Source organism: Mastigoproctus giganteus, chromosome 6 (genome assembly GCF_048544385.1).
Source record: "Mastigoproctus giganteus isolate SK-2022 chromosome 6, ASM4854438v1, whole genome shotgun sequence".
Taxonomy (NCBI): Eukaryota; Metazoa; Arthropoda; class Arachnida; order Uropygi; family Thelyphonidae; genus Mastigoproctus; species Mastigoproctus giganteus.
In genome coordinates, this window is record NC_143580.1 from 14,059,891 (window position 1) to 14,085,358 (window position 25,468).

General features: G+C 34.3%; 1 protein-coding gene across 7 annotated transcripts in view; it reads right to left on the minus strand.

The window, feature by feature from the left end:
* Positions 1-25,468, minus strand: part of LOC150083961 (spectrin beta chain-like) — a 419,401-nt gene that overhangs the window by 139,586 nt on the left and 254,347 nt on the right. For all 7 annotated transcript variants that reach the window (XM_090375838.1, XM_090375834.1, XM_090375833.1 and 4 more), the window contains exons 20-26: positions 23,748-23,876; positions 16,908-16,958; positions 16,735-16,800; positions 7,834-8,109; positions 5,710-5,877; positions 2,729-2,901; positions 1,816-1,906 (exon numbers count right to left, since the gene is read on the minus strand). In XM_090375838.1, the coding sequence (XP_090231964.1) occupies positions 1,816-1,906; positions 2,729-2,901; positions 5,710-5,877; positions 7,834-8,109; positions 16,735-16,800; positions 16,908-16,958; positions 23,748-23,876 (954 nt within the window). The remainder of the gene's footprint in view (positions 1-1,815; positions 1,907-2,728; positions 2,902-5,709; positions 5,878-7,833; positions 8,110-16,734; positions 16,801-16,907; positions 16,959-23,747; positions 23,877-25,468) is intronic.

A 25,468-nucleotide genomic window follows, 5' to 3' on the forward strand; every position in this document is an offset into this window, starting at 1 on the left:
AAAAAAAAAACACGCTCCCATTTCACCCCTCCATTCGTTCCAAGTACCTATCCAGCTCAGCCTTAAATTTATTTAGTCTATCAACTTCCATAACAAAGGATGGAAGTCTGTTCCACCAACCAACCACCCGCTGGCTAAAGGCAAACCTCCACACATCTATCCTACATCTGTCTTTCCTCAATTTGAATTTATGCTCTCTCAAATGATTATTCTGAGCAAGAGGAAGAATTCTATCAGCATTGAGCATGCTCTAACCATTCAAGGCTTTATACACCTCAATCAGATCACCTCACAGGTGCCTAGTCTCCAGACACTGTAATTTGCAAAATTTAAGCCTTTCTTCGTAAGAGCAACCCTTTGTTCCATTCACTAATCTTGTTGCCCTTCTCTGTACTCGTTCCAACAGCTCTACATCCTTCTTAAAATGAGGCCTCCAGATCTGTATACAGTACTCAAGGTGTGGCCTGACCATTGCCTTATATAAGGGGATAATCACCTCCTTATCCCTGCTAGAAAAATTCCTGTATATCACTGACAAGACACTATGAGCTACTATTGCAGACCGTCTGCACTGCTCAGAAAACTTCATATCTGCCTGTACAATTACCCCCAGGTCCTTTTCGTTCTCTCTTATTGTGGAAGTTGATAGCTTAAATAAATTTAAGGCTGAGCTGGACAAGCATTTGGATTGAATAGATGACTGAAATGGGAGGGTGTTTTTTTTTTTTTTGGCTGATACTATGTAAGCTTCCTTTTTTGCATCATATGCCTTTGCTAATGCTCATGCTAATACTCTTACCCATATGCAGAATTTTGCATATAACACTGTTAAACTTCAACTGCCATTTGCTAACTATTTAGATCCTCTTGAAGTAGTATACCCAGATTAATGATATTAAGGACTGTGCTCACCTTTCTATTAACAGTAACTTATACACCAAACTTGAAATACCTACATCATTAATAAATCAACCTCATCCCATTAGTCCAGGAAGAACAGTGCCCATTTATAACCACTTTTTGTCTCCTACCACTTAACTATTCCTATATCCATAGTGGTAACTTGTCCCCAATGCCACACTGCTCCAAATTATACAACAATCATACAGGTAATACAGCTGATGATAGAAATCACATGGCATATCATATTAGAACTATAAAACATATTATGGGACAGAATAAGACTCATGTTTTAAAACTAGGTGCACAATCTCTTTTAAAAACAATGTATAAAATACTGCTCCAGAAAATATTGTTTTGAAAAAGAGGCTGTGCAGTCAATTTCAAAAAAACTGAGTCTTGTTCTCTTTAGTAATCTGATGGAGAATTCATTCTAAGAATAAATTTCCATTCCTAGTCTGCTGTACAATTTGATTTTTATCATCAAATCTAAACCTTTCTCCTTTAGATTACCACATTTTCAATACCTGAAAGATGACATTTTGGATCAAAAATGTCATTAACTGGTAAAATGGGGGGGGGACAAAACTTACCTTTACCAGGAAATACGGACTTTTGTTTCCCACTGGTATATCAAAAGTTTAGGCAGAAGAAGATTATATAAAAAAGTAATGTATATTAACCAATGCATGTGTTAATTCTTCAGATAATTTCAGTTTTTTCAATACATTTATCACTAGAAAAAATGTCTAACATTACTTTTTGGGTAACCCTTGCACTGTAAATAATAATTCTGTAAAGATAGCTACATGTTAATTTAAGGGGGTTTTTTTAACTGAATTACCTCAATAGTAGGAATGTCTTAACTTCTAAAATAACACTTAGAAAAAAATTCAAGTAAGGGAAAAATCTTACCTCTTCGCAATCCTGCAAGAACCTATGTAACTGTTCTTGATCCTTTAGCTTCTTCATCTGCTCTTCAGCCTGTAGATGATTTGCATGTTGCCTTAAAAAAATTAAAAATACATGCAATTTGGAAAAAATTAAAAGAAATTAAAAGATTTTTTAATTTCATTTATAAAATAAGTTTAATATACTACAAAACTGTACAAAGGCTACTATTCACTAATGCCATATTCAATAAAGAAAATGGCCATCTAAAATGACATAAAATATTAGCTATATTAGAAGATAACAATTAGAAGGTAATTAGAAGATAACAATATATTATTATATATTGTTATGTATAATAATATATTGTTATATTATAATCTTCTATACTGGAAGATAACAATTGCAGTATATAATTTTTATAATGAAATTTCTAGAGTGATAATGTGCTTTTAAAAGAAGTCTCAAGAATAAAATATGAAAAAATTTACCTAAAAACTAAAACTTATAAAGATATAGTGCATTTATAATCTATCTGAGAAGTAATACTAACATTAAAGAAAAAATACCATATTTGATAATTTCAGAAAAAATAATTTATTGTATATTTTACATCCCATACAGAATATCACAAAAGTTAACAACACATAATAAAAAAAAATTCTAAAAAAATAACAAAACAGGGTGTAAAGGGAGTCATAATGGAAAAATCTGAAGCAACAGCTACACAAAAGGAAAAGATTTAAGGTAGCCATATCTGAAAGCATTCAATCTTTAATTAAAATAAAAAAATTTAACTCACATAAAACTTAAAGAGTTAATTTACAAAATTAACATAAAATTATGATGCAGGTTGTAATTTAACTAGTACACTTGATTCATTTAGTCTTAAATTCTTCTTGCATTGGTTGGGTGAGAAAAGAAAAAAATTATCTACCTTTCAGCAATATTTTCTGCTTTCTTGTGAATTTTATCAGCTGCAAAATGACCTTCATCACACAGCCTCTGAGCAAACTGAATGACTGCATTAACCTTTTCATCATTAGCTTCCATGGTTGCCAAAAATGTTTCGTGCCTCTTAATAAGGTTTTCTGCTTGTTCAAGGTTGGTCTGTAATATAATAAATATCATAATTAGGAGTTTCCCCACCATAAAACGTATTTAATAAAATTTTTGAACTAAATACTAAACTGAAGGTTAATCACAAAATGTGATTAGAATGTATTCTATTCTCTGAAGCTTTAACAATGGCTGAAATTTTAGAATATAATTGTCATTTATTCTTTACATGTAATATGCTGAAAAAAAAAATTAAATATCCACCCAATATGACTATATATATAAATATTTCACTTTTGTGCATCAATCATATGATTCATAAAAATGAAATATTAAAATTGAAGTAAAAATAATAATGTCATCAAGTAGCAATTAATCATTGTGCATTATGTATACTTTGAATAGATACTAATTAGAGGGTTATATCCAGCACACATCTAGTTTAGTACTTAGGAATACCATAAACTGGGTGATGGTTTGCGCGTTAGTTATTTGGTTTTTAGGAGCATTAGCAACTAAGGCCATATTGCTCCGGGATATGCGGTGGTCATTCCACGACCTTTCCGCATCCTCCGTATTTGGTGGTGATGGGCTCGAACCCTGGTCTAACCAAGAAGCGTGTGCTACGCGCTGCTGCTCCTTCCCACCTGGCTACGGAGGTGCCGTGATGGTTTGCAAATTTATATGCATAAAAGAAAGATATGTACAATTCTCTAATTCATTTTGTGAGAATGAATATTTTGAGCTAAAATTTTAAGTTATATACTGTATTTTATATATACTGCTAATTAAATTAGTATAGATTGATTATAAAAGGACTTATACACTCCATATAAAATATCTTGACAACAGCTGACTGTAATAATTCTATTTTATATTACTAGAACTATAAATGCAGGAGTTCATAATACAAATAAATATTCAAGCCCTTAATTTATATTTGAAGTAAAATTAGTATTAGTCCATCAACAGACATTTTTATCCATCATGCAAATAGATGCATAGGACCAATTTTGAAACCAAATTTAAAATGTGTACAGCATGGCTATTTATGATATTATCATTCATTTTTTCCTGGTCAACCATTAGAATTCTATAATTAAAATATCATGTGCATAATTGGCAGTGTTTATTCTTTTAAAAAAATGTTAATAACATAAGTGGCCTTGCTGCCAATTTTCACAATAACTTTTACAAGACTTAATGCTGGCCACCAAGAAAAAAATGTTCATTGGAAACTTTGGCCAGTTCCAACTTTATCACAGTAGAATAACAGAAAGAGTAATTATGAAAGTGCCTACATTATCATTCTTCCACAAGAAACAGAAAATACTTGTAAACAAATGCTTTTCTAAGTTACAAAGCAATTACAGCATGAGGCACAAAATATGCTTTGCCTAAACAGCAAGTTCTGATTACAAAACAATCATATAATAAGTTTTTCAGCAACTCTCCACCTAAGATGGACTTTTAGATATACCAACAAATAAGTGAGAATTTGCAAAACAGTATTATTACTATAACATCTCATATTGTGAATCATTCACAATATGATACTTTTAGATTCAGGAGCCTTAAAGGCTATAATACATTATATACTTGAAATATACACCCTGTGGGGCAGCATTCCTCCATGTGGTGTGGGCACCACACCTCAACCCCCGCTTATATTGGTTTGCATCTGAGTGATCACCTCCATTATGCTGGGTGACATATTTCAGGACTTGCACATGAAAGTTATACCCAGGGTTATTAACAGTCTGACCATCGTGAAGGTGCAAGCAGAGGATTTGGCTGTCACAGACCGATCAGACTTTTCTGAAATTAGGCCACTTGACTTGAGTGTCACCTGAATATCAGTAGATTCTCAGGTAGCAAGCCCAGCTTGGCATACCTGAGAGAATGTCTGTGACAGCCTCAAGGACCACTGTGGCACCTCACATATTGTGAAAATATTTCACAAATGGGTTGTTATCTCTTACAATCTGGGTGACTACCTGCCCACTTATAAAAGGGCAATCATCTCAGAAATGGTGCTATCCAGGTGGTGGCACTCGATTAAGAATAAGTAACAGTAGTCTCCCCTTTGGGGAGCATTAATCATTTCAAAATGCAAGACTAGGCAATTCACTGTCAAGGATTTCATAACATCAGACATTAGAGTAATGATGCAGTTTTGCATCATTACTCTAAGTGAAACTTTAATTATAATGAAACTTTAATGAAACTTTATTTCACTATCTTCCTGAGCTTACTGCATATAAAAATGATGCTTTAATGTACTACCCTATAAGTTTATGCAAATTCCTGAATCAGAGGCCTTAAAGGAGGTAAATACATTATGTTTATAATTTGTAGTGTAAAATAAACAAAAGAAATCAAAATTATTGCAAAAACTCAACAAACTTCACTAGCTCATAACACTAGCTACCAAGCCAGATAGCCAAAGTTAAATGAGAATGTACTCAGATATAAAAATTCACTGTTTGCACATACACTTCAATATAGTAAAAGTTTATGAAGTTTCAAATAAATAATTATATAATGAGTATTTTTTCAAAAAATAATAACACAATTCTTTTCTAAAGGGACACATTATGTCTCATCATATTAATAAGAGCAAATTTTTTTCTTATTTCACTTCCACTGTTGTAAATAAGTTCTTGCACAAAGATCTAATTTAAGAGAAATAATAAATACGCAATTAGTCTAACATTAATTTTCTGAAAATAAAATAAAATAAGTGATTTCCATATTTTTCCTTACATAGTAATTTTTAAATTGTTTTTCTTTTAACATCTCTCACAAATACACCATAGTCAAAACTAAAGAGTGATTACAAATTTATTCTAGACTTACAGGTGTTTCATCCTTAGACAAGTAATGCTCCTGTTGATTAAGAAGTACTTCAGTCTGTTTGGCATCACGCAAGAACATCTGCATATTTAAACTCTGAGATAGCAGCTGTTGCCTGTTTTCCCACATCTGATGTAGTTCTGTCCATCCATCCTGGAGCGCTTTTAATCGCTGAAAGTTAAAACAATTTATATACTTAAATAACTTTATTGTAACAATACTTGATTTAAAAAAAAAAAAAGAGAATCAAAATCAAATCTTATATTAAATCCTTCACTTGGTTTTAAACTAATTATGAAAGTGGCCAAAATGAATAATTCTATAAGAACAATTGGTAATCAAGGATGGGCAATGATAATGTGTGACCTTAGAACATTTTATGTATCAACAAGGTACATTTTCTGCTTGATGACAATCTGAACATCTATAATTCTGGTATGAGGATGGTTACTTTAGCACATCATCTATGAAGTTCCTACTATTTTATTATGGTTGACAATTACAATGACTTTACTTTGACAATTACAATGCCTAATGCATGTTACTGCTTACTCATTATCTAGAAGTATTCCAAACATTTAAGCAAGACATTGTATGGGCACAACCATTTTCATATAGGAGAGGATCTAAGAACACATTTCCCAATGACTGAATAATTTACTGCTTCTTCTCATGTAATCAAATTCTAAGAAATTTCTGATCATAGAGTTATCTCTAGATAGAATTTATCATGGAAAAATTCAAACTCCGGCAGACTCTAAAAAATGGCATTAAAAAAAAATAAATTTTCATTTATACTTCACAATGGTCATATAGGGTCAGAGGGTTTACAAGGATATTACCGTATTAGTATTAGTATTAGTAATTGGCCACATGGTGCAAGAAAGCCTATGGCTTATGCTGCACCAGCCAAAAAAAAAAAAAAAAAAAAAAAATCCGAACCAAACAATGATAAAAACAAAAAAATAAACAATAAATAATAATAATTAATAAAAAAAAGGAAATTAAACCTATCATCCTATGCGCTTCCCTTACCCGAAAGTACTATCCAGATGACCTTTGAATTTCCCCAAACTGTCGGCCTCTACCACCCATGAAGGCAACTTATTCCAGTAATTTATAACTCGCTGGCTAAAATAAAACTTCCTGCAGTCCAATCTAAACATTTCTCTCCGTAATTTGAATTTATGTCCCCTAGTTCTAGCATCATTTATAATCTTGAAAATTTCATCCTCATTCATTTTACTGATGCCTCTCAGAGCCTTAAACACCTCAATCAAATGTCCTCTAAGGTGTTTAGTTTCCAAACTCTGCAACCCACATATTCGAAGTCTTTCTTCATAAGGACGCCCTTTTGCCGATCTCACCAGGTGAGTTACCCGTCTTTGTACCCTTTCAAGAAGCTCGATGTCTTTTTTTAGGTGCGGTCTCCATACTTGAACACAGTATTCCAAGTGTGGTCTAACATAAGCCTTATATAATGGGATTATCACATCCCTATCTCTACTTGCAAATCTGCATGATACCATATTTTATGGTATCATGCAGATTTGAACATGCAACATGTATAATTTTATTCTTGCACTGACCCCTCAACTACGGTTGTGTCCCAAAATATGTTTGCAAATATTCTATAGGAAATTCTCTCTGTTACAACCAACAATGCAGTTCTATGTTTCTAGTACACTGTTCAGCATGATAATAATCTGATGACTCAGATTGTCATCACAGAAACAAATTCAGCAGTTGTGATCCAAATAAACAACTTATTGTGTAGCAAAGAAAAGTTTATTTTCAACTTGGTGTTGTCTTTGGAACTAATTATTTCTTCATATTTTCCATTTGATAATGTCCATTCCAAATTTCAATCATGTGAAATTAACTGTTTTACATCATATAGACTTCAAAGTGGTACAGTTTAATTATAAATGTCTTGTATTTACTTTCCAAAGAAAAGTATTTCACTTTTTAATAGAAAAAAAAATACCCATGCATAAACCATCTCCTTCATAGAAATAAAAATAGATAAAATTTTAAACTGAACTGCCAAAAAAGCTAATCTGCTTTATATATGTTTGTTGAAATTCACACATCTTAAAATTACCAGATAATATAAAGTATCTGTACCTCTCTAAGGAACATATACTGTGGATCAGTCTGATCTTGTGTAATCTTCTCTCCATATTCCATCATCTTGTTGTAATCTTCAGTGTAGTTATCTATTTCTTCTCTAATCTGCTGATGCTGACTCAGCAACTTCTCGGCCTCAGCCAGGTTGGATGGAATATCTTCAGAAGCAACATCTGTTTGTGTCTTAGTCAACCAGGTCTGGAAATGATCCAAGTCACGTAGAAAACGATGCAGATCACCAGCTTCTTCTAACTTGGCATCTCTGTCCTTTAGCTGCAAATTAAAAGTTTTAATAAATAAGATATGGATAGTTAAAATAACTTTTATATAAGTGAAGTAGTAATTATATCATACAGATTTAATATAACATTCCAAGAAAGCGTAACTTTTACTGTGGAAGAAATTGAGGAGAAAAACAATAAAATTATCTAAAAAAAAATGCTATTCATAAAATGGAAAGAAATATTATGGTAAATGTACAAGTTTAAAATCATAAACAAATGAAGAATATAGTATAAGATGAATGTAATTAACATATATAATACTTAATATAGAGCGAGTCAAAATTCATGCAATCCAAGTTGTAAGTGTTAATTTATCATTGACAATTCAATAGAAACAGATCCTAACTGCTACAGTAGCAGCACTGGTCATCCTCCAATGTGCAGCAGTTTTTATTGTTGTATGTTAGCTTTCAGTCACTAACTTCTGGTGTTTTGTTTACAACAAAGGCAGCTGTTTGTTAGTTTGTTTGTTATTTGGTTTTTAGGAGCATTAGCAACTAAGGCCATATTGCTCCGGGGATATGCGGTGGTCATTCCCTGACCTTTCCGCATCCTCTGTATTTGGTGGTCATGGGCTCAAACCACAGTCTAATCAAGAAGCGTGTGCTACACACTGCTGCTCAAACCCACCTGGCTACGGAGGCACCACAAAGGCAGCACATCATTTTCCAAGATACAGCACATGTTCATAATTGAACACCTATGATCCAGGATTTTTATTTTTTGGACTACTAAAAGGGAGCGGTATCATGCAGAATAAAATATTGAAAGAACTAAAAGTCAATATTGAATCAGAAATTTCAACAATAACTGCTACAACACTATATCAAGTATCATCAAAAATGGTGAAAAGATTTTCTGCTTATATTTGGGAAAGAGGCCACTGTCAATGTTTATTTCAACCTCTGTTATAATAATTGAAATCAAACTTAAAATATACTATGCATTGCATTTCTTTTTGAATCACTTTGTATAGCAGAGTCCTAATTCTTTGCAATTAGACAGGGGGATACAATGATAAATATCTTAAGAATTCTACTTCTCGTAAGTTAATGAGCAACAGCCTTAGTAGCTAAAGAGTTACTCTCTCTCAACTGAGCAGACAGCTAAGGAGTCAAACTGTTTTTCTGGATTTAATAAAAGGTAGATCATGCCAAAATTTAAACAATTTTAACATGCCCTTATTTCAGTAATTTTCTGAATAAAAATTCTTTCATTTTCACTTCAGATGAATGCTAGATTTTAATGCATGTGTTCTTTTGGCAGTAAAAATGGAGAAAACTGCATTTTCATTCAGATTTTAATTTCTTGCTGCTGAATAGCAATACTAAACTTCTACACACATTCAGGATGTGCAAACTAAGCATGCCACAACAATCTTGGTATGAATATTAATCTTCACTAACACTATTGTACACTGAGTGATCACTGAATTATGACCACCTATTTAATACTTCGTAGGTCCTCCCTTTGCCCTCAGTACAGCAGTTATCCGACGTAGCATTGATTCAACAAGATGTCGGAAGCATCCGGGAGGTATGGCTAACCAATCTGTGTGTAATGCAGTCAGCAATGCAGGTATGGAGGTGATTGGTGTATCCAGACACCTAATATGCCTTTCCATAGTGTCCCACAAGTGCTCTATGAGATTGATATCAGTGGAGTTCGGAGGCCAATCGATATGCTGGAAGTCAGAGCTGTGTTCCTCAAACTATTTCTGCACAACAAGTACCTGATGGCTCATCGCACTGTCATCTTGGAAGGCACCATCGCCATTTTGGAAAAAGTGTAACACAGCGGGTTGGTACACAGTCAGCAAGCAGTTGACGAAGCAGAGACCACTGATATATTGTTCCACATGCACCAGGGGTCCAGGTTCCTGCCAGTGAAACATGCCCCACACCATACAACCGCCTCCACCAGCCTGCACTTTTGATACAATGCATGATGGATCAAGAACCTCATGTTGACGCCAAATCCGTACACAACTGTCCACAGTGTGGAGTAAATAACGTGACTCATCCGACCAGCACACCTTCTTCCAATCTTTTGACGTCCAACTTACAAGCTCTTTGCACCAGGGAAGTCTTTTACACCGATGAACCTTGGTTAGGAGAGGATGCCGTAGGGGTCGTCTGCTGGTATAGCCCATACATGCGAACAAGCGACACATGGTCATGCCAGATATTGTTCCGGGTTGGCCAATGTTGTATTGGGTAGTCAACTCTTCAACAGTGCTGCACTTGTATGAGTCGTACCTGGCGCTCACCTTTGCAGTTTTGCCATCGGGTCGTTGTTTGACCATTTTGACGCCAGTCCTGGTACACTTTAACTATGGCAGCTCTCGAACACCCCACCAGTTCAGCCATTTGGGAAATCGAAGCACCAGCTCATTGAGCACCCACAATCTGTCCTTTATCAAATTCCGATAAATCCTTCCTTTTAACCATCACACTCGGAATTTTACTACCTACTGAACCACTGACACCTTATCTATGCTACGTAGGTCGACTAACTCCGCATTCTCGTACCTCACGTGGTCAATGGGTCACATTCAGTTTTCAGAGGGGTAGTTATAATTCAGTGATCACTCAGTGTATATTATAACAGGTAGGCCACTGAGAATAAAGGATAACTTACATCTTTATTCTCATTTAAACCCTTCTGTTGCCTTCTAACTTTTGGGAATATGAAATTATTCATTTTTAATTAAGAAAAAAAATACAAAAAAAATTTTTGGACTACTAAAAAGGAGTGGTACCACATAGACTGGCAACCTTCACATATTGGAAGAACTAAAATTCAATACTGAATCAGAAATTTGAACAATAAATAAATTCAAATAATTAATTAATTTAATGTTACTCCTTGTATACATCCATCTGTTGTCTCTCAATTATCATTACGACAAATGACTGGGCAGTTAAAGTATAATATAAAAATAAAAATTGGATTGCTGACAGAAATATCAGTCAAATGTGTCATTACCTAACATTACCTTCTTCTAATTGTCATTATCCAAAGAAATATCCCCACTATTATCTGCATAAGAATACCACTGCCTTTGCCTTTCATACTCATACTATTACCATGTTAATTACCATTCCAATTTTGTTATTGAAGTTCTCCAATATTTCAATTTCTTACCTCACTTCACAGTTAATTATTTTCTTTTAAAGCTTACCCCCAAATGTGACAAATTTTCAGTAAAACCAAATTGCAGCCTAATCTTTTAATTATTTTTTAAAGCTTATCCCCTAATTTTCAGTAAAACCAAATTGCAGCTTAATCTTTTTACTCCACATTCTAATTATGTCCATTCATAATGAAACTATATTTCCAAAAGTATCTGGAGACCTCTAAGATTGAGAAAAATGAACATATCCACCATCCATGTGTCAGGAATAGATATAAAAGAAACTACATTTACATTACAGCTAAGCAGACCAAAGAAGTACAGCAGATGGGTTGAAGAAATGAGACAAGGGAGTGTCACCATAGGATGCTGCAGTTTTGTGGCAACACTTGAGACCAATGGTAATTGATGCAGCTGCCAAATGGAAACATCATGTTATTCCTACATACAGCCGGTAAATGTTCAAGAAGACCACAAAAACAGACAGAAAGAGATTTATGGGCACTCATAAAAGTGGTAAGCAGAATCCATTAGTCCTTACTGAATACTCTCAACCAGGAGCTCAGGGAGACCACAACTGATGTAAATTCAAGGAAAATACATACAGAGCTGCATATGGCAGATTTCTCAAAACAGCTATGACACAAAAACCAAACATCACAGCAGGAAATGAATAGCATCAGTCTTCCTGGTGCATAAAATAATCGGTCCCTGGAATGTTGGAATACTGTGTTAGGGAATGACAAATTGCATACAATTAGACCACTAGTCATTATTCCCAGAACAATGAATGTTATCTGTAGTACATTGATATTGTGGACAATCATGCTCATCATACACTGTGGAACTGTAATAGGAGGGCCTTTTCTGTTTCAGTATGACGATGCATCATGTTATACTGCACAACCTGTAGTGACTTGGTTTGAAGATATGGGCACATAAAAAGTTTCACTGACCTGCTCAGAGCACTCATATTAAAAGCATCAAAAATCTTTAGAATGAACTTTAGAAAAATCTTTAGAATGCAATCAGAAGCTGAATAGATCACAGTGCTGAAGGAGAAATGGACCAAAATATTACCATCCTCTTATCAAAAGTTGGCTTCAGTTGACCAACAAGGATATACACTCATAAGCTAAAACATTATGACCATCCCTCATAATTAGGTGCTGTGAGATGCATCCATGAGTGAAAGCATCTCACAGAACCCAAGAGCAATATCACTGACTCACAGAGCATATGTAAATGACAGAACATGCAGTGCTTGCTGTCAGTTTGTCAGTAAAAAGCCTATGCAATGGAGATATGGAAGGGACCTAATGGAGTGTGAACCAGAAGTGATGTGCAGTGCCAGGAAGGTGGGGGTCAGTATCTTAACACATACAAGCATTATTGGCTGTTCAAGGGTTACCATAGGGAAGGTGTAGTAGGAATGGTCTGAAGAGGGATACACAACCACCCAATGTGACGGGATGGGTAGACCACCACTGGTTGACAGTCAGGGTGAATGGTGGTTGATATGTGCTGTTCAGGACAAAAATGACTTGTGATCCCTCAAATAACAGCAGACTACAACAAAGGAGCATAGAGAAACATTTCCATGCACACCATCCAGCAAATGCTTTTGTGCATAGGCCTACAGAGTAGGCAACCTGTTCATGTGCCCATATTGACCGAAAGTCATCAACATCCCTGCCTGCAGTGGACACAGGAACACTATTCCTGGCATTGAACAACTTAAAAAGTCAGCTGGTCTGATGAATCAAGTTTCCAGCTCCATCATCATGCTGATGGATAGGTGCACATTTGACAGCGAGCAAGTGAACAGATGCAACCAGATTGCAAGACTGGATGAAAACAGGCTAGTGGCAGTGATATCATGGTGTGTGTGGGGTGTTTTAATGGAACATCACTGATCCCCTCGTGCACACTGAACACACCTTCACTGTCAGATCCTGCCATAGCATTGTTTCGGATAAAGTTTTGCCCTACATGGTGAACGTGTATCCAGATGGTATTGGACTCTTTCAATAAGACAATGCCCCACATCACAAGGCCTGCATTGTACAGTAATATCTCAAGGATCATGTCTAAGCATTTTGTGCGCTCCTCTGGACACTAAATTCTCCCAAAATCAATCACATCAAACATTTGCGGGATGCAGTGGAAAACAGCATTTCCCATTCCATGCCAGTGCCTCATGCCATTGCCAAACTCTGGAACATCCTTCTGTCCACCTTGTCTAGGATACTTGAGGACACCTTCTGCAGTCTCATGGAATTGGTCTCGTAATGGGTGCAAGTGGTTATCATGGCAAAAGGTGGCCCAACACACTATTAGGTAGGTGGTCATAATGTTTTGACTCACGAGTATAGTGCACAATTAGAGCCACAGGTGGATTGACACATTACATTATGTATGCTTCTGTTTAACTGATTCTTATATGTATTTTGTGTGCCAATCCAAAGGTGTCACTGGTTTTTCTACAGTATCAGTATTTTTGTGGCAAATGAAGGTATTTTATTTTATTATTTATTTTTTTTTTTTTGGCAATTTATATGTATTACATAAGTGTATACCAATACTATGATATATAAGAGCTTGCAGCATATGTATATATGTTTTTTTATTTTTAGCTATGGCATAAGTTATCTCAAGATTTATTATTCTATGTTTCTGGATAATATATAGCTGTCCAAAGCACATGAAGCTTAACACCACTGGTAGTACTAAGTTTTGCAGTGCACATAAAGTCTACTTTGGAATACCTACAAATGATCCAGACAAGTTGTGACATCTCATTTTTGCTGTGATAGTTGCAGACCAACATTAAAAAGATGGTTTAATAGCTATAGGCATGCACCACTTGCTACGGAGAGATGACATATAGCAAGAGGAGAGAGAGAGAGAGAGCCTACAAACCACCATAATGATTGCTACTTCTATATGGTGGATACATTAAAGTTTAAAAAGTCTCCATATCAAAGAGAAGTAGTGTATCGCAGCATATCATGCTCTATTGTTCCAGTGCTACATATTGAAGACCCGGAAATTCCCAATCTGCTTTCCAGAGAAGTTGTCAGAATTGTTTGATGACTCTAGGATTAAGCTTCAGAAGTTTGTTCAAGTAATGTGCCACATTTCCCTAATCGGTAAGAATTAAAAGACTTAATGAGCGATTTGGGTCTGATATCTTATGTAAAAGAATGGAACCTACTGGATCACAGCAGTAGCAAGACTTCCGCATACAGAAAAAGATGTTGCTTATGCACATTTTTACACCATTACAGAATACTTGTGTTACTGTTTTAATCCGATTGATCTTTATAAAGAAATTGCATTAGTCACAATCCAGAAGAGTGGTACTGTTCCACAGACTCAAGTAAAAGTTTAAAGCATGTGCTGCTTCGGGCATATATCATTCCTCTGTTCATTTCAGTAAGGAATACAAGATGTGAAGAATGTGTTAAAAAGATGTGAAGAATGTGTTAAAAATATGTGAAGAATGTGTTAAAAATATGTGAAGAATGTGTTAAAAAAGATCAAGTATGACCAGTATAAATGGGATATCTGTGGAGACTTCAAGATTCTGAGGTTCCTTCTGGATTTGCAAGGTAAGTTCACTAAGTTCTCTTGTTTCTTTGCCTCTGTCTGGACAAATGTGATAAGCAATCTTTTGATTTCAAGAAATAAAGTCTTGTCTCCGCCACTCTATATCCAGCTGGGGCTGGTCAAACAATTTATTAAGGCATTCAGTCTTCAAGGTGGTATCTTTGAGCATATATAATCTTGTTTTCAAAATTGACTGATGCAAAAGTGAAGAGTGCATTTTTATTTATCCACAGGCTAAGCAGATGTTGGCTTCACAAGAACTGGAAAATAACCAATGCTCAGCAAAATGCCTGGGAGTTATTTCACCCTGTAGTGAGTAGCTTTCTTGGTAAAAATGAAAAATGAAAATGAATTACTTTGACAAGTTGATTAAAAATGATGGGAAAAAAATAGGATGCAGAATGTCAATCAAGCTCCACTGCATTCTCAAGTATATGTGGGATATATATATTTTTAAATCAAATATTAGCATTAGCATTAGCTTAAATATGAATGATGTTAGCAAAGAGTACAGGCAGATGTCCAAGATTTTTTTAGCTGCTTGTTCACTCGCAGGAAAAATTAATATGCAATTTTGTCCAGAAGTTAAACATTGTTAATAAGTTGGATGTGGTATTATTGCATATTTACCTTACTTTCATTTCTGGGAAACCACTGATGCTGTGCAAAAACTGCAATTATATTTGAAATCTACATTTCTGTGCATCTACATTTTTTGAAAATTTGTTATATGGTATTATTAAAGCATGTGCTGCTTTAATAATACCTTAAATATTATATCAAATATTACCTTAAATATTATATCAAAAAAAGATTCTTTGAAACATGTAAGTGTCCAATGACATTTGGTGTGTATGTTTTATTCTTTGTTTCCATTTCCAAGTTTCTCTTTTTCCATTACTTTGGCATAATTAAGAAATGAACAAATGTATTAAAATTTTCCCAATGTTACCTAACCTCTTATAATTTCCACATTAATGACTACACTATCTACTTCAAATTGAACTGTATTAAAATAAAAAAAAAATCCTATGTATCAAAGGTAACACTGTAATTTGTAACAAGGACACTTCTTTTTATTAAGAGGCTGCTTACCTTTGATAGTACTTAACAGTACTACAAGGCATCTTATATAGTTGGAGAAGGATGTTATGTGGTGATTTCTCATAATGACCACTCTTATATCAATTGAATATTAAGATAGTTTATTTAGCTATTAACTAAATCTCCATACATTAAAGTAACATTTCAGGAACCTTGCCTGGACCTATTCTCAGACCATAAATAGGCTGTTGCCAGCCTCCAGAGCAATATGGCCTTAGTTGCTAATGCTCCTAAAAAATCAAATAACAACAAAAACAGCCAGTCTCCTGCTTGCCGAATGCACAGTTTGCAGAATGTACAGTTGGAATTGTGACATTCAACAAACAGGAGGCTGCCAACAGCCTATATATGGTCAGAGGATGGGGGTTACGGCAAGGTTCTCAAAACATTACCTTAATGTACAGGAATTTAGTTATTACCTAAATAAACTATCTTAATATTCAAGTGGTAAAAGAGTGGTCATTACAGAAAAAATAGATTTCAAGGCATCTTATGTTTGACACATTTTTCCCCCTTCTTCCGAGATGAAATTCAACTTAAACTTTTACGTTTAATTCAGTTTTCAATACAAAGAACAATTAAAAAATAAAGGCACACACAGAGATATATGCCAAAACATAAGTAAAAGATAGCAAAAGCCCAAGAAACTTCATTTCTGCACAGAAATGTTTACATCAGTAGATATTATATCTTATGTCTACTGTATGTTTAATATAGAAATTTTAACCAATGTTAGAGTAGTACAACAATGTGTATACAAACCAGCTGGGTAAGCTGCTCCCACACAGTCTTTATCTGAACAATGCGTTCTTGGATAGAATTTGCTTCCTGTGAAAGAGAAAAAAAAATTAATTAGTATATTAATTTTAAGTCAGTTTTTTTAAAAAAAATAATTATCATTATAAGTTTAAATTTATTATATAGCATAAACTCACATCTGGATGTTCTCCTTGTATTTTCTCAGCTTCCTTCTCTAATGAATCAAGCTAAAAAGAATAAAAAAAAAAAACACAAATTTAATAATTGAAGCGAAGACATTAGTTAGTGCATTTGCATCATTATTACATAGTTGAATTTTTTAGACAAACCAAAGTTTGTACCTTGTCATCATTATTGTAATGTCTCATATTGTGAAATTGCAAAATGTTGTAAAATTGTATTTCACATATAAGACATTACAATAATGATGCCAATGTACAAACTTCAGTTTCATTTCAGCACTCACAACACTTAACATACATTTAACTTGTTGTGTGTTGCATTCATTTAACCTTTTTTTTTTTTTTACGATGCACCCAAAACACTGTATTAATTATAGGCCTAAAGCATCTTATTACCTTAAAAAAAATTTTAAGAATTATACTAACAGCACAAGGTAAAGCAAAGCTTGAAATCATTAACCCTTTAGTGGGCATATAAAAAATCATACAATAGGCACACTGACATGCACAATATACTACTCTGGTTTGTTTGTTTTTTACTCCAGAATAAAGGCTAGAATTTGTTTAAAATTGTACCTTTTACAGTGTTATATATTATTTTAACAAAAACAATACAATTACAAAAAATCTATACTTTCTTTCAGTTTTAACAATGCAACAAAGTACCAACAATGGCAGCCATCTCTGTTGAATAATAATAAAAAAAAAGAATAAAGTTTGTTCTCCATTATTTTAACATTTCAATATTTTAATTTAAAATTATTTTTAATAAGGTCAGTAATGTCAAAAAAAAGTTAAACAAGCATTCCCACTGGTGTAAAAATAAAATAAATCAATAGTGCGAGAACTAAATTTTTTATAGCTAAACTTCACAAATATCAACATAATTAATGGTGCTGATCTCAAGTCAAAATTATGATTTTTTAAAAGTTTTTTTCATCAGGAAATTTCATTAATGTGCCTCCACATGACAGTTAATAGAATATTACAGTCTAGAGCAGCATTTCTCAACTGGTGTTATGTGAATAACGGACAGGTGAATTTTTTAAATTTATGAAATTATGAAAAATAAAATATTAAAAATTTCCCCCTCTAAAGGTAAATAATTACATGTTCTACCTATCTTTTTTTCAATCTAACAGAAGTTCGCAAATCATGTGTTGATTTTCTCTGTCTGTTCATTTTTTGTCTGTTCAACCTCCGAGCATTTAATTGTTATTGTTTACAATTAAATCACCATGTTAATCAAGTATTTTATAGTTTATTTTGTATTGTTTAGTTTAATATTTGTATTTAGTTTGTTAAATTTTTGTATTAAAAATGAAATAAAAATATGTATAATTTATAACATAGTCTTATTATGTGAATATTCTTGACTTTTCCTCTTAATACAAATACAGTACATATTTTAATGTGTGTACCAAAATTTTTCAATTTTGGCTTTGGTGGTACAAGTATTAAAAGAGGTTGAGAACCACTGGTCCAGGGATACTGCGCATGATAATAAAAATTAGAAATTGAAAAATTCTGAGTTATCTTGCATGCAATTTTTCAAGAAGAATAAATTGAAATGGATAACAATGGCTCAAGAATTTATCTCACAAGTAGAGCAACATATGAATAGTTAACCCTCCATCATTCACATGATATTCGACAGACTTCATCATTTTTGTTTCTTCTGTTATTCCTCTGAATTTGGAAATACAATTATATCCCAAATATACCTTAGCACACCAATTTTCTCTAAGTGATTATGCAATATTTTCTATTTTCATTTCAATTTACTAAAAGTTACAAGAGATTAACTGTTTAATTAGTATCTAATAAACACCATATAAGTATGCAGTATAATATTTGTATACTTGTGTGTACACCAATGCTAGGAGTTTAGTAAATAAATTTGATGAATTTGAGGTATTGCTCAAAACATAAAAGGCAGATATTGTGGGAATTTCAGAGACGTGGTGTCACACAGATATAAGGAATGCAGAACTGGAATTTGGGGAGTACAATGTCTGCAGAAAGGATAGACAGGATAGGAAGGGAGGAGGGGTTATGCTATTAGTTAAGAAATACATAAAATCCAAGGAAGTGAAGCCAGTCGACATTGCTGGACAGTGCAGTGTCGAGTCAGTTTGGTGTGACATAAGCATTGGGAGATCAAAATTGAGAGTAGGAGTGTGCTATAGGCCTAATGACTCTGATGAGTATAATAAGAAACTGTACAGGGAAATAGAGTGGGCCAGTAAATCAGAGAGTCTAATAATGGGGGATTTTAATTTCCCAGATATTGACTGGAATTTGGGGGCTGGTCTTGATTATCAGTAGTGATTCTTCATGCATTAAGAATCTGCAGGTAAATGAACCACTAGGTGGCAGTGATCACAGTGTGCTGAAGTGGGATTTACTCAAAGAGGTAACTACCATTAGGGGTAAAGGGAAGGGTTATTGCTTTCGTAAAGGCGACTACGATGGACTGAGACAGTATTTAAATTCTATACAGTGGGACCAACTGATGATGTTACCAACAGCAAATTCAAAATGGGAAGCATTCAAAGAACTTATCTTGGAAGCTACTAGGCTTTACATACCAACTAAGAAATATTGTTCAAGGTTTAGGCCTAAGTGGATGTCAGATGAACTAATGAGACATATGGCAGAGAAGAAAAATGCATGGGATACATACAAATTAACACGTGACACAGAAGCCTATGATAGATACAAGTTGATCTGTAACCAAGTTACAAAGGAGGTTAGGCAGGCGAAGGCAGATTACGAGAAATCTTTGGCAAGGGATGCAAAGAAAAACAGCAAAGAGTTCTTTACTTATGTAAACTCTATAAGGAAGGGGATGAATCAGATTGATCCACTTGATATCGATGGGTCAACTGTTGATGATCCTGCTCAGGTAGCTAACAAACTGAATGAATATTTTGCATCGACATTCACACATGAGGAGTTATTCAGCGAGGGGAATGCCAGAGGTGTATCCAACTCTGGCAGTAAGCTAGAGAATCTTCTTATAATAACTGAGAGTAAAGTGTAGGATAAATTGTTGAAGATAAATACAAGAAAAGCACCTGGGGTGGATGGGATCTATCCAGTTATATTAAAGGAGGCAGCAAAGGAAGTAAGCAAACCCTTAGCCATAATTATGAGAGCTTCCTTGGACTCAGGGGAAGTACCCATGGACTGGAGATGTGCAAATGTGACCCCAATTCACAAAGGAGGATCAAAAGGCGACAAAAGTAATTATAGACCTGTTAGTTTAACTTCTGTTCCTGGAAAATTAATGGAGGCACTGGTTAAAGAAGCACTGCAGGATCATCTAGACAAGACTTCAGTTATAGCTCAGACACAGCATGGTTTTGTTAAGGGGAAGTCTTGCCTGACCATTTTGATTGGATACTATGATGCAGTCACACACAAAGGAACTGGATGCAGGGAATAACTTTGATATTATATACTTGAATCTTAGAAAGGCTTTTGATACTGTTGCACATGGAAGATTGCTGCACAAATTGGAGCAGTGTGGCATTGGAGGCAAATTGCTGCTATGGATAAAGGGGTGGTTGAGGGGGAGAAGACAGAGAGTGGTAATCAATGGACACTGCTCATCGTGGACTAATGTTATTAGTGGAGGCCCTGAGGGTTCAGTATTGGGTCCATTATTGTTTTCTGTATTTATAAATGATATTGATGATGGTATATCAAACTTAATGTCCAAGTTAGCAGACGATATGAAGGTTGGCAGGGTTGTCAAGGACACTACTGACACTATGCTACTGCAACAGGATCTGGATAGGTTGAGCAGATGGGATGAGAGGTGGCAAATGAAGTTTAACATTGACAAATGTAAAGTACTACATATGGGAAACAGCAACCCCAGAGCAACGTATCAACTCTGTGGTACTACACTGACAGTGGTAGAGAATGAAAGGGACCTGGGGGTGGTTGTGCAGGCAGATATGAAGTTTTCTGAGCAGTGCAGACGGGCTGCAAGAGTAGCTCATGGTGTATTGTCAATGATATATAGGAATTTTTCTAGCAGGGATAAGGAGGTGATTATTCCCTTGTATAAGGGAATGGTCAGACCACACCTAGAGTACTGTATACAGGTCTGGAGGCCTCATTTCAAGAAGGATGTAGAGATGCTGGAACCAGTACAGAGAAGGGCTACAAGATTAGTGAATGGAACAAAGGGGTGCTCTTATGAAGAAAGGCTTAAGTTTTGCAAATTACAGTGTCTGGGGGCTAGGCACCAGCGAGGTGATCTGATAGAGGTGTATAAAGCCTTGAATGGTTTGAGCATGCTCAATGCTGATGGGATTCTTCCTCTCGCTCAGAATAATCACCTGAGAGGGCATAAATTCAAATTGAGAAAAGACAGATGTAGGATAGACGTGAGGAAATTTGCCTTTAGCCAGCAGGTGGTTGGTTGGTGGAATAGACTTCCATCCCTTGTCATGGAAGTTGATAGCCTAAAGAAGTTTAAGGCTCAGCTGGACAGGTATTTCGAACGAACAGAGGGGTGAAGTGGAAGTGGTTATTTTTTATTTATTTATTTATTTATTTTTTTTTGGCTGATGCTGCATAAGCTTGCTTTCTTGCATCGAATGCCTCTACTAATGCTAATGCTAATAATTTTGGGAATGCATATAGCTCTGAAATTTAAGTTCTTTCTGATGGGTGGATGGATGGATAAATAAGGGGGCAAATATTGTACATTGGGCCCTCTCAAACTAAGACCATTGTATCTATCATATGTATTTTTCACCATGTAAACAGGCAGTTCTGGTATCTGAAATAAGACAAATCAAGTAATAGAACTGATGGATATAACAGAAGTGAATAATCAGATAAGCCCAATTTCACATTATGAGAAATGGGATGGAATAAATTTTGTAAAATGATAATTAATAAAAAAAAAAAATGTCCTAATTCAACAGAAAAAGGTAAAAATTAAATTTTATAATAATAAAAAATTTGAGTCTAACAGACATCATGTGAGCAGCTGTGTTCCATTTTGAAGTAAGTGATGAAGAGTTAAAACACTTAGGGTAAAACAGTGTCAAGTTGCAAACAAAAGATGTTTTAGGCACATCAGCAGCTAAGACCATACAGTGCCATTGTGTATTATGTCTGTACGAGTGTGTGTTCAGAGGTCAATCTGCATGTTGTGTGGGCTGATAAACCAGAATAACTCATGGGAGGAGACCCTATCCCCTCCACCTGAGATCACCAAACTAAATCACCTATAATAAAGTGCTCTTCAGCCTTAACTGAAGAGCACTAAATTTCTCCACTAATTGATGAGAATCAAATTAAGACCTCTCAAAACAAGTTGTTATTTGTTTGTTATTTGGTTTTTAGGAGCATTAGCAACTAAGGCCATATTGCTCCGGTGCGGTGGTCATTCCCTGACCTTTCCGCATGCTCCGTATTTGGTGGTGACGGGCTCGAACCCCGGTCTAATCAAGAAGCGTGTGTTACCACTGCTGCTCCTTCCCACCTGGCTATGGAGGCGCCTCTCAAAACAAGTGACAAGTAGCGAAGCTACTATACTGTCACAGAAGATACAAACAAAAGATAAGAAATTTAATAAGGAAATGGAGTTGTGAGTAGTGAGAGTCATCCTGAAAGTGTTAAATTTCTTCAAGCAGTGGAATGGCATAATAATAAAATGAAAATTGTCAGAAGGAAAACAAGGTGAAGAAGTCTTCAGAAGAGTGAGAATGCTAGAGATTTGGACAATCTTGAGTGAGAATAACTTGTCACCAGAATAAGTGACAAGTCATCTTGTCAATTCTGCAGCTCAAATGCTACAGAAACAAAGCATGCATTTGAGCAACATTTTTATCTCAAAACTTAAAAAAAGTGTATATCATGAAAATCAAGTCATCTGGGAGTCACCTTTTGGTAATGATAGCATTAGACATACACAAGCTAATCATAAATGAGAAAAACTTTGAAGGGTTCAGTATGAATCAGCACAAAACTGCATGTACCATTAATGTGGGTGACTCAATCAAGACACTAGGAATTAATAACAAAATAGCAAAGAGAAGAGCTAGACAATAAAATGGATGACATAACTACCTATCATAGAGCCCCTCACCACTAACCGATATTATGGGAAGTCACTTATCTGGCTGCTAAGTCACAAGAAAAAAGCCATAATGAAAACATGCACCATCCAAAGGATTCCTATTACATCAGTAATATAGGATATAGCTTGACTGGATGAAAGACTAATTACTGCCTTACCTATCTCATGAATATACATATTACCTCAGATAATCAACACACAACAATAAAGCAAATTCAGTCCAAGCATGCCAAGTATACCCTAACTTTTAGAAACTGAAATCCAGAAAGCTTTTAATATAGATCTACCTTCCAGCCAGAACAGACTGAACTAGCAGAAAAAAAAAAAAGTTTAAGTTATTTTAGACATGCTAATCCTGACAAAGGCAGAATTAAAAAGTTATGGCTGAATGAGAGTTTTATAACAAAAACAGCAGCATAATTTGGGATATGCTTTTATTAATATAAAGAAATATAAACATGAGGAATCATACAAACAGCAAGTTAATAATTACTATAAATGTCATAAAAATGACAGACAGTAACTTAAGGGATTTTGAACTAAGTATGCTTTATAAAATGGTGATATGTTCTGTGAATATGAACATGAAATTATATGGTTTATGAAAAAATATTCATAAATTATTTGTTGTTCATACCTTTCTACCTTTTTATTATGCATAAAAAGAAGATAAAATACTCATCATTAAGCATTCATAACATATATCATCCACAATATGTATATACCTTAGCTTGAATAGCAGCAAGGTCTCTTTCCATACCACTCAATCTCCTTTGTAAAGTCATAATGCCAGTTAGATCATTGCCTAATTCCTCTGTTGCTTGCAATAATTTGGTTTTTTCTTCAATCCAACTCTGGAAGAGATGAAAGGGCAAGAAAAAGAATTAAAAGTGAATAATTAAATATAAAATCAATTTTTATGTTGATTTTTACCCCTTTACTGAGTACAAAATGAAGTAATTTGTATGACAGCATATCAATGTGTAGGGACTTCATGCCCTTCCTAATTCCAACTTTTATTTACATTGGTGCAAGCTGCTATTATCATCAATGACGGTTATTTTCACATATTATTATTTGCATTACATACCTTTAAAGAAATAAAGTGAAACTTATCAAAATATTCAATACTGAAAGTTCAGTAATAATAGGGGCTTGCGCCAATGTAAATAAAATTTAGAATTATGAAGGGCATAAAATCCATATCACAATTATACAATATTTAACCATGCATCAACTTTGCCAAAATTTTAAATATGTTCTCTTTTAGTTTTCCTCGCATAATAATCATGGGTTATTTTTACTCTAAAATATATAAAATGCATTTTAATTTTCTGCAGAGATGTAATATTATCAAAACTCCAACTGAAAGAGTTTAACTTACCTCAGGATACTTCCTTTTAATCAGAGCTACCACATTTACAGGTAGAATAAGAAATTAAAAATTTCACGGAGGAAGAGAAAATTATTACAGCCTACTTTAAATACTATGATGACAGGTTCACTGAAGGAGGAAGAGCATCAAATTCCATCTGGCTACTATTATGATTTGCCCAAAAACTCATTCATAAAGAATTAATGCCATTATTCAGGCAATTGGGGGGGGCACAATACGTTATTAATAATTTTTTTTAAAAAGAAAAGATCAATTTTCTTCAATATTACTGATGTCTGAATGCTTCTGAGAAGTGTATGTAAAAAGTTATATCAACTCTATTTGACATAACAGCCAAGAGATTACTTAATCATGCTTAAAATTAAATCCATATAAATATTTTTTATGTATATATTAAATTATGTAAAGAAATAACTTGGTTTGCTTGAGCTCCATGAATTTCAATATAAAAAATATTCATGTTTAAATCAAGGAATCAAGCCATAGTTTTCATTCCACCACAAACTTCTGTATACAGCTCTACACTTGTACACTCCTGAAAAAAAAAAAAAAAAGCAGGTGGTTTATCCCTCAGAGAGATCATAGTGTTTTTTTTTTTTTTTTTTATCTCCAAATGTCTACACAAGAACTGGACTGTGTACCAGCTTTATGTAAGGTGTTCAGATAAAGAACTTACTTTTTATAACTAACAAATTTGATACTAATTATTAATTTATAACATAAATTGGTTCCCAAAATAAGAACATGTTGTTTTTTTAGCAATTATTTCTTCTATAGACTAAATATTAAACTGAAAATTTATCCTATATGCATGTTTACTACACACTTAGTACTGTGACTCAAAACCCAAAAATACTGTGAATGTTACCGAATTACATTTCTAAATATACCCATTCCTTTTCTGCATATGCACCACCAAAGCCATATCTAATGACTGTAAATTCAATGTATCTGATAAAAGGCTACAATGGTGAGTCATTAATACATTCAAGGATGCCTCAGAAGAAAAAAGAATTTAACTGGCACTTTGAAATGAAAAACATTAAGGAT